This window comes from Etheostoma spectabile, chromosome 9, assembly GCF_008692095.1.
Source record: "Etheostoma spectabile isolate EspeVRDwgs_2016 chromosome 9, UIUC_Espe_1.0, whole genome shotgun sequence".
Lineage (NCBI taxonomy): Eukaryota > Metazoa > Chordata > Actinopteri > Perciformes > Percidae > Etheostoma > Etheostoma spectabile.
Genome location: NC_045741.1, coordinates 17694807 through 17705367, shown reverse-complemented (window position 1 = coordinate 17705367; position 10561 = coordinate 17694807). Strand labels below are relative to the sequence as shown.

At 39.8% G+C, this 10561-nt stretch overlaps 1 protein-coding gene across 9 annotated transcripts in view; it reads left to right on the top strand.

Moving 5' to 3' along the window:
* Positions 1 to 2675: 2675 nt before the first annotated feature.
* The window catches only part of ephb3b (eph receptor B3b), a 61368-nt gene continuing 53482 nt past the window's right edge, over positions 2676 to 10561 (top strand). For all 9 annotated transcript variants that reach the window (XM_032525519.1, XM_032525513.1, XM_032525510.1 and 6 more), the window contains exon 1: positions 2676 to 3422. In XM_032525519.1, the coding sequence (XP_032381410.1) occupies positions 3359 to 3422 (64 nt within the window). In that variant the 5' untranslated portion in view covers positions 2676 to 3358. The remainder of the gene's footprint in view (positions 3423 to 10561) is intronic.

Sequence of the window (10561 nt, the reverse complement as noted above, 5' to 3'; positions counted from 1 at the left end):
ACAGTGTGGATCAATAGTTACCTTCCTGCAATTGTCCTCTTGTCATCTTCATAGTCATGTTAAGAAATATATATTATTATGCAAAAATAAAAGAAGTTTTCAGACACAAGGGGACACAAATTGAAAACATCTCTTTGACAAGTCGGCCTGTAACACCAAGATGGAAAACTTAAACGAGTTTCTCATTCACATGCAGGAATCATATTTATTTTCTCTGGTCGCTCCAAAATCCTGAACAGAAAAACTAAAAAGTGAAGGGATGGGATTTAGGACATTTCAGCCAAGTGAATCTTAACATTCTGAAAGCAGAAGTACAACACAACTCTTTAAAAGTTATTAAATAAATTCCTTCAAGTTTTTTGTATTGAAAGAAATATCTGTTTTTGACCAATAAAACCAAAGTACTGGAAATATTTATTCCTGATAAAAGTCAACATGTCTGCTGTTTCACATTATATCACACTAATAACTAGAGGTTAAAGTAAGTTTTTTAAATAATTTGAATTTAAATCTATTTAATGAGATAAAATGGGAGTTTTGGGGATGACAAAAGTAAAACAAACTGCTGATCACTGCAATACTGAAAATAAGTTACACAAATTAACCAAAAGGCACAAGATTACCTTTTTAAACTATTTATTACCAGCCAGTGTGACGGTGGCAACACTGACACATAAAACACCGAGACACACAGCAGAGCACATGGTTACATCGGTCTGCTTGCACCTCTCAGGAAATGGCATCCAATCACCTTTCAACTTTACACTAACAGACCAGTCATTTGGCTTCACTCTGACATTTCACAGGTCTGACTTCCTCATAACACACCGACAACTTTTCTTTATATATGTGCAGAACAGGCGAAACATTCTAATTTATCAACATAATTGTTCTCTGCAGAACATAATAAAGGAGTGGCAGTCTGACAATATACTGCAAATCCCTTACATTATCTTTAATACTAATAACTTTATGTGTAGCTCTCCCTTTCCTTCTGATCTCCAAATACAGCAGAGAACACATCAATATTCAACATTAATAATGTAGTTGACTCCAGCTATTTGGTAGCATAGTATTTATGCTGACTGTGCCCAGTCCAACCTCTCATAGCCCCTGTCAACTGGCTCTGTTATATATAGCCTATATGTCTGACTTGATTAAATGCATCATTCGGTTATTGGACACACTATTACTCAGCATTTAAGTAAGTGTGGATTATATATTATAGAAATATTCCCTATACATCAGGGTGTGCCTACATGACCAATGAGCTTTGTTTAGTCGGCAGCCCTGTAGTTCCCCCACAGATCATAGGATTTTATTTAAGTGACCAAATGGCTATTTCCGTCCATTTAAAGACCACGACGACCCCTTAAACTGAAGCAAACTTAAATTTATTTTCTGTAAACAAAAAATAAATATAAAAGGTTGCCATTTGGACTGAAATTCATTATTCTTGAATGATTCCTTAACTGTGTTTACTGCTGTTTTGAGAATAGACCGAAGCACTTACTGACACGTACTGATAGAATAAAAAGACTGCAAAGGCAAAGGGATTGAGGAGAAAGGCTGTAAAAGCCTGGTCGTGACAGATTCCTCCTTGTCCAACATTTTCAAGAAAGAGGAAAAGTAAATTGCGGGTCTATACACTCCTGCAGGAAATAACACTGCCTGATGTCATTTGCCTGACCAATTGAGGTGAATGTCTCACTATTATAAAAACAAACGAGCGATTTAAATAACTGCTGTTTTATGTTCTGCTCAAGTGAAAGCGTCGCATCCAGTTTTTCTCTAAAAGAAAACTTTGACGCCACCACAGACTCTTACATTTGAAGTTAGTGGACAACTTTGATGTTTCTCTTAAGAACATCATTTTTGCTTTAGTCTTAAATTACATATTTTATTCATCCAATTTTTTTTTTTTTTAACGAAGTCTAGACTATAAAAGTATCGGATATGATGATGTCACTATCATACTCACAGAAAAGCTCTAAAAATGCGAGGTTCTTTTTTTTTTAATCTGGGGGGTCCAGTGTCCACCGGAGCTTGTTCTTTCTTTCTTTTCTTCTGCGTTCATATTGTTGAAGCCACGCAGCTGAAGGGAGAATAATTTTAATAAAAGCATAAAGTCAGCAGAAACTTCCTTTCTCCACTGCTTAGAAACGAAGCGGCCCGCAGGGGGGCGCTGTGTGTCCATGTGTGTAGGCCTACACGAGCTGGCAGTCCCAGGAAGGGAAAGACGGAGTGACACGCTGCATAAAGAAATAAAAAATAGAAGAAAAACCACCAACATGACAATTAAGCTTTTAGTTTAGGACTTGTAAATCCTTAAACATTTCAAGTGATGCTGTAATTCAAAAATGTTGCGCTAACATATCCCATAATTCTCAAATTCACAAAAAGGTTTTAAATCTAGAGTCTGGGAGAGAAGATCGTTCGGTATGCTGTAAACATGTTCTGAACGCACCCTCGTTTTTAAACAGACAAAAAAATATATATATTTTGATAATAAATGTGTGAGACTACATGATTGTTAAGGTAGACATTTTTTTCAATGCAGCTGCTTCAACCGTAACCCCTCCTCCTGGCGCCCCCCGGTCTCTCTCTCTCTCTCTCTCTCTCTCTCTCTCTCTCTCTCTCTCTCTCTCTCTCTCTCTCCACACTGCTGTTATTCCTCCACAATCGTGTGCTTCATTCCAGTGCACAAGCCGAGCGAAGCAGACGGTCCACACTGCAGCCAAAGCTGATAAATTCGCTCAGGGAATAAATAAATAAATAGAAGCGCGCGGCTGTTTCTTTACAGGACTACCACTTGATCGTGGACCCATGTGAGCGTGCACATGCCAGGCTGGGACTGTAGGACACCATGGCTCTGACACAAGTGCAGCTATCTCTGCCTCTGCTCCTTTGACCACAGAGAAAGTCTTTGGATCTCCACGCGAAGGCTGCTATTTGTTTTTTTCCCCTCCCTATTGACTAACAACGACATATTGCTGGAAATTTTCTCTGGATGGTGACCGCGGACTGGACTACCTGTTTTCAGCTGAATGCGAGGGGAAGGGACTGGAAGTCTTGCGCCCGCTGCCTTTTCTCTGGTTTACTAAGCCGCGTTGGAGATCACTGAAAATCGAAAGAAGGGCTGCTATATTCACACATTTTACACTAAGGGTGTTATTTCCTCCGAACACACACCTTTAGGTGTTTTGGTGAATGGGGGTAACTCTGGTCCTGGAGGCTTGACACAGCTGGGACTGGGACGGGACTGGGTGCGTGGAGCGTCAAATCACCCAGGATTGTGTTCCCTTCTCTCTCTCGCTCTCTCTCGTGGGTCTATTTACATGTTTGACCTGACTGCTTTATGACAATGGATTACTTTCTGCTTTTATGCAGCCTCTTGCTGCCTGTGGTGTCCACCGTTGAAGGTAAGAAATTTCATCTTCAGTTGCGTGTTGCGTTGCAGGATGCCTTAAGCGTATTTTTCCTCCATATCAAGCGAGTCGGCACCCATGCCTTTCAGAGGCTGGGCACCTCAGCGGATGAGCCTCTCGTTTACCTACATTCTTAATTTTCTACTATTCCCGAATTGAAACTAACCTCTTATTTACAAAGTGACCATCTGGCTTGTTTTGAGGAATCCCCAATGGCATTATTGGCTTTGCGCACCCAAGCGATGTGGCCGGGACAGGTTTCAATACACAATTGTAATGCGCGTCAAGGAAAGCTCATCCATTTCAATGGTAGTTGTGTATTCTTTTTTTTTGTTTGTTTCATCAGCTATTGTCGACTGCTAGTGCTTTCTTCGTCACTTAAAGAAAATTAGCTTCACACTGTATCGGGGACTCGCGACTCCGAGACCCCCCCCCCCCTCCGCCCCTCCGACACTTTCCCTAAGGTCGGCTGCGTGTATTTTAGGGTTGTGTGAGTGTGTGGCCTTTTGACATGTGGACTATTAGTTTGAGGTCAAAGTATACACTTGAAGAAACTGATAATTGTCTATTTTTGCTATTCCAAAGCCGCTGCATGATTCTTCTATTTTTAAAGTTGCTTTGAAACTCAAAAAGTAATTTAGTAAATACAGTCAAGTGCACTGTTATCTCTGTGCATCTTCAACTTTCGTTTAGTTCATAGTTTTTTCCTAAAGCAGCATCGACTGATTATTTACATGTATGGTTTCTAAATGTAAAGCCGTCTGTTTAGCTGAGTGTTGATGTTTGCCGTGCGTTAAATCGATAGGACATTCTAGCTGCCATTTTTGTCCACCAGCGAGGTAATCCCAGTCCCACTCTTCTAATATTCCTTTCTTACATTATGGGATGTCTCACTCCGCTATGTTTGGGGAAATACGAATAAGGAACAGTGGAAATAAGGTTGAATGGGGCCTAAAGCTTGAACTGTGAATGCTGGAGCCCAGGCGAGGATCCCGCTCGGCTTGTGATGCCAGTAGGAAAGTAGGACAGTGGGCCACTGGCTCAGTAAACGCTTGTCGCTCTCTGCTCGTTTCTCGACTTGCATGTCTGCACAATGCCTTAAGAGTTTTTTTTCTCAAAACATGTGAAATGCGTCTGTCATAGACTTTAAAGGGACCAATCCCTCCAAGCTTTTAAATAAAAAGACGCATACGGTGACCGGGCTGCCTATTTCCTACAGCTCAAACGACGAGATACGTTGCACTGAAAGCAAACGCTAATTTATTTCACTCCAATTTATTCAACAGCCACTAAGCCAAACAATGTAAAATGACGGTTATGTTTTAGTCCGTATAGCCTATACACTGTGTGCATTTATTCAAGTTAATTTCTCACTTTCATTTAAGTGTAATGACCCTAATAAACTCTTCATGGAATCTGAATTGCTTTTTAAAGTACCGTGTTCGCTGCCTAGACCATGACTTGAACAACACACCCGTGCGTGAAAAGAGTGTAAAGCTTATCTGATAGTTTGCTGTAGAACACTAAATTACAGGGGGGACCGGGGAAGGCTCTGATAAGAGTCCCAATACAGAAGTGGCTTGACTCAGAGGCAGTCTGATGTTGTTGTACTGAATTCATTACCGTCCCATTTTGTAGACCTAGATGGATGGTATGGCTTTAATTACAACTTTCTAACATCATCTTCAACTGAACGAAATTATTTTGAAACTGGAGTTCTTTATTTTGGTGCAGGGACCCTCCTGGACCCTTCTCAGTGACCCCTGCAGGTCACCGGACCCCAGCTGGGAGTCTGACTTTAAACACATGGCTTGAATGGATGAGTGTATACTTGTTGTGCAGAGAGAGAGAAAGAGAGAGAGAGAGAGAGAGAGAGAGAGAGAGAGAGAGAGAGAGAGAAAGATATATATATATATATATATATATATATTTATATAGATAGATAGATAGATAGATAGATAGATAGATAGATAGATAGATAGATAGATAGATAGATAGAGGTGTTTTCTTGATAGTAGCGAGTTGGCTGTGCGCGGGCTTGAAGTTGATGTATTTCGTTAAAACAATCTATTACCTACATAAGTGACGCCATAAATTGTACCCGACTGACCTGGCTGGGGGTTTACCAAAGCTTTTAATGCAGCCGAGTGATTTATGGCCGCTGCTGGGTCTTCTCTTTGGATATCTGGGGTTATGGCGATTTAGGGAGAAACAAGCGGCCTGGTGGGGAAGTTTCCCTGCCCTCACCGTGCGTCTCTCCGGGTCCCGGGGTCACACAGCCCGGGGAAATGCTCCTAATGAATTCATGTTTTTTCCCTCTCTTTTCTCCCTCCTTTTCTTTTTTTTGTTCACACCCGCTCCTTAAATTGACATCGAATGATTCAAGGCTATCAATCTTGTAAATTAAGTTTTCTTTTCATTATTTCATTATCGGCCTCTTGCCTATTACACCCAGGGTTTTGCCCGTTTCTGAACTTTCAGTGGCTGCAATCATCAATGCTAAATAATATTCTGAATCTGTTAATGCATCTACATCTCATTTAACGGTTTGGGTGCGTTTACATAAAAGAATAACCAGGGTTAGAGTTATTTTGCACAGATTCTGTATTCTTTTAATGGTCTTTTTGGCTCTGTTCTAAATAACATTTTCTTATGTTATTTGAATCTGTTTGGGATATATGCAAATGTATTTAATCTGTTTATTGTCTGAAGATCACGATCTCATTATGAATTGAAATGCGTTATGTTTTTGGTCAAAATGACAAGTAGATTGTTGCAACTCTGGTGAGGTCAGAATATTTAGGAGACTTCAGTGAGTGTGGGAAAGGCCTTGGCTGTTGAGCTGCTGCTATCAGTGTACCGAGGAGACAAATTGCGTCGATGACAGGCCTCTGTAGCGCACAGGCGCTGTGGGTAGTCCACGGTGTAAATGGCTTGTGATGGAGGGAGGAAGCAAAAAAAACAAGGCAACAGGCACCGTAAGGATATTTGGGCAAGCCATCGGTCCGTATACACCCAGCTGTGCATCCGAGTTTATTGTCTTTATGTATCCCTGTATTGACAGACGAAATATTACGGTTTATTTTTAAGACTTTACCAGTATGTAAGCATTAAAAGGAGTTTCATATGGACAAACTTACTCCGGTTCCCGGTTTAGCTGCCACAAATGAATAGACTTGTGTTCATTGAAAACATTTTGCGCGTATTTAATATGACAAAAACGTCAGCCCCGTTATGCTTACACTTTAGGTAAAAGCCCAAAGCTCTTACGACGACTTTGAGTGGAACAACTCTCACCTGGAATCATTTTCTGTCTAAACTGAGACAAATGGGCTTTTATGGTCGCAGCTCAGGGTTCCCCACTCACACTCCATGTTTTTTTCTATTTATGGCGGTGCATTTCGTGGAGTGATTACGCACAACCAGGACCTTTTGAAGCGCACATGTTTATGTTTTTATGTGGGTGAGATCACACCTCCACAGGAGCTTTCCTGTGCCTGTTTGCAGTTGGCACATTTTTCATCTAACTCTCTCCCATGATTTATTCTCCCCTGCTCTTTCTTTAGTAGCGGAGGTCCCCTCTCCATTATCATTATTTTAATGTTAAAATGATCACATATTGGCTTCAAAGTCGCAAATCCTGAATTGTGAGGGAGTGCCTTGCAAATTATTATTTCCAGAAGAAGACCAACAAGCAAAAAATGCCCATACAAAATATGTTGATTCAGAATAAAAAAAAGAATAAAAAATCCATCCTGTTTTACTACATGCTATATGATGTAGGACAAATAGGCAATGTAAAGTCCGTTACCACAAATATAAAACATGGGTAACCTTAAATTGAAGTGATGCGATTTTACTTTTTTTTTTTAAAGGATTGTACAAATTCTTCTCTGAGTTGTTTTTTCACCCGTAATCACGTTCAAATAGTCTGTATGGCTGCTTGTTTTGATATTTGTACTATTTGATATTAATTAAAAAATGTAAAAATTCAAATGCTGGCCTTTGTTTAAAGGTCTGGGACGGTTACATTTTGCTGAAACTCAATTAACATGAATGATGAAGGGAGTAATGGGGCCATTTTGTCCGGCACACTTGCTGTCCGAAGGCCTTCATACACCAGACTGTATTTAAGCCCCGCGCATGCATCAGTCATGTGTGGCCTGAGCAGGACTCACACACACAGGACGCTGATTTGTTAAACTTTACTTCAGGAGCTCCTCTACTCCTTTTACATAACATTCAAAAGCAAATTACTGAACAAATGTATTTAGGCTCACAATTGAAGAGACAAAGGGAACTGTTAGTGACTCTGTGGTGGCCATTAGGCCTACACAGACCATTCAAGGGCTAAGTGGCAACCTGCTAAAGAGGCGTGTGAATTTGCAAAATAAAAGCAAAGTCAATCTGGCAATTCGACTAATGAATCATTCCCGAGCTGGCATAGTAATTATATCTGTCTGTCTGTCTGTCTGTCTAATTTATTCAAGAAATAAGATAATTCTGGTAGATATGTAAATAGATAGTCGCTTAGACTCACACGCACACACAACACAAAGTGTTGAAAGTGTCAATTGATGCTGTCTTATTTATCGAGCGAATCAGAGCTGCTGAGCCTTTCTAAAACCGCAGAATCTTGTTTGATGCTGAAGACTGCCTAGTTTTCTCTTTCTGCAGGAAGAAATTAGCAATTCATAAGGCTATTTATCAATGTGTCCCCATTGGCTGGGCGAACGATGACTTCGCTTCTCATGCAATATTCACTAAGGGTTTTCATTAATAATAACAAAAGTAATCAGAAATGATAATAATATTACACATTTATTATAATAATATTAGAATGTTACTACTTTTGTTATGACATTATTGCCTGTAAGTAAGAATATAGGCGTACAAAAAAGTAAATAATAATAATAATAATTATTATTATTATCAATACATAATATGCATGTATTGATAATAATACAAATTATAATTATTGATCAACTCTATTTGTATATATGCAGTATAAATAAATATATGTATATATGTGTATAAATATGTATATATATATTTACATATATACAGTATAAATATATATATGTGTGTACATATATGTGAGTGTTAAATATTAAATCCATCAAATTATTTTCACCCTTCATGCTGATAGTTTCAAACTGTGCTTCTTTTTGGTAGTGCATTTGAATTTTTAAATAATAAAATAACAAATAAATAATAGTTTCTTGCTTCAGAGAAAAAAAATAGCCCAGAAATCCAGATCCTTCTCAGCATTCACACATATGCACTTATTTCAAAGAATACATGTATAAAGAAAACCATAAATACTTTGTCCATCACCCTCAACAGTGTTCTGGTGTACTGACCTCGACAGAGCACAGCCAGTCGCTAGGTCACATAGGCAGCAGCCATGTTGAACAGATGTACAGTGACTGAGGTTCAGATTGGCGTAAGGCGCTCAGGAAGAAGGGGGAGTGGATGACGACATGTTGTGAGTTGGGGTGGGATGGTAAGGGGGAGAGCTGCAAGGTGGTGTTTGGGATATGGGGCAGATTTTGATCAGAGACCCACAGAGTAGCAGAGTTGACAGACTTTACAGATGCAGCGGGCCTGCGGGAGCGCTCATGTGCACCAACTGATGGTTCACGGCTTATATGGCGGCAAGGAAAGATTCACCAAGCCGGAATTTCACATGTAGGCAAGCAACAGCCGTGTCAGGCCTGCTGGGGCCTTCATACACCAGGAAGTGGACGAAGCAGGATGGCCGATGAAAATAAGGCAGCAGCGGTGAAAATAGGGATGTTGTGATCTCAGTTTTGAGTCTTTAGCACTGTACTGTGGAGTATTTATTGAAGATCCGTCATTGTATTTTTATTTGTTTAGGACTTTACAACAAACCGGTAATTTCTTGCATAGGTTTGAGATCTTGCAAAGAAGAATCATGAAGCCAGCAGCAAAATGAGATACTGGTAAACAACTATGAGTGTAAGCATTACAATGTGTTTTGTAGGTTGTTAGTGTTAGTTTACAGTGACCTCTCTACATGTGGTTAAATCTTTATCAGCTATATATTACATACTTATATTGATAAACATGTCAGTGGCTATGTAATATATGTCAGTGGCTATGTAATATACAGTATGTGCATTATAGCAACAACTCTAAGTCACTAGTGCTAATAATCAAATTAGTTCAGTACAGCCATTCATATGACACAAATTTAGTTTGTGTGATATAACTGTGACATGAGTATCACGGTCAAAGTTAAAGAAACGTGATTGTTTCGAATTTACATTATGACTTGTCTGTTAATTCCGTAAAATTGGATCACAAGAATATTTTCCAAACAATTTCCAAATATGTACAGTATGTGGGTATGCAGCTTGGGAGAGTGGCTGTTTTTGAATATGGCATTTGTGTGTGCAGTCCATCTTGGCCTCCGACAGAGGGGCCTTGTGGGATGGCAGGTCTTTGACATCTACTGTCGAGAGCAAGCAGGGGAGGGCGAATGTGTCTGGGCCTGCTCACTGCACAGACACGCTGCTGGTGTCTGGAGTCAGCCAAGCAGAACAAGGGAGAGAGACACACAGACACAGGGAGTGAAAGAGAGTGAGAGAAAGAGAGATTTTGCACTCACAGGGTGGTACATCTTGGGGGTAGAAGTGTGTAGAAGTGTGTTTGGGAGGTTAGGGGTTGAGGATTGTTTGTGTGTGTACTGCTGGGGGTACAGTATGTCATGGTATGCCTAGTTCCCCTCAACTAAAGTGGATTAAATTAGACGTAGTCATGCGATGTCAGCATAGAGGTATATATTAGTCCTTGTCATTTATAAGAACTACGGTTCCATTTAAACCTTTTACTTAAAACATATTGTACTTATTTTCACTTTGAACCATTTTCATACCCCAATACAAATGAAACCATTTTAAAATCCAATGCCTTCTTCAGAACCTGTTTATTTCTTGTCATTGGAATATGAACGTTTTATAGCGTGTGTGCATGTGTGGGTGTATGGGTGTTTCACATTGCTAAGGTGACTCAGACAGGGATGTTCCCCCTCTTTGGTCCTTACTGAACGATATTAATGGCTTTCAAAATACTGATAAAATGTTTGACATAATATTAATGGCCAACAG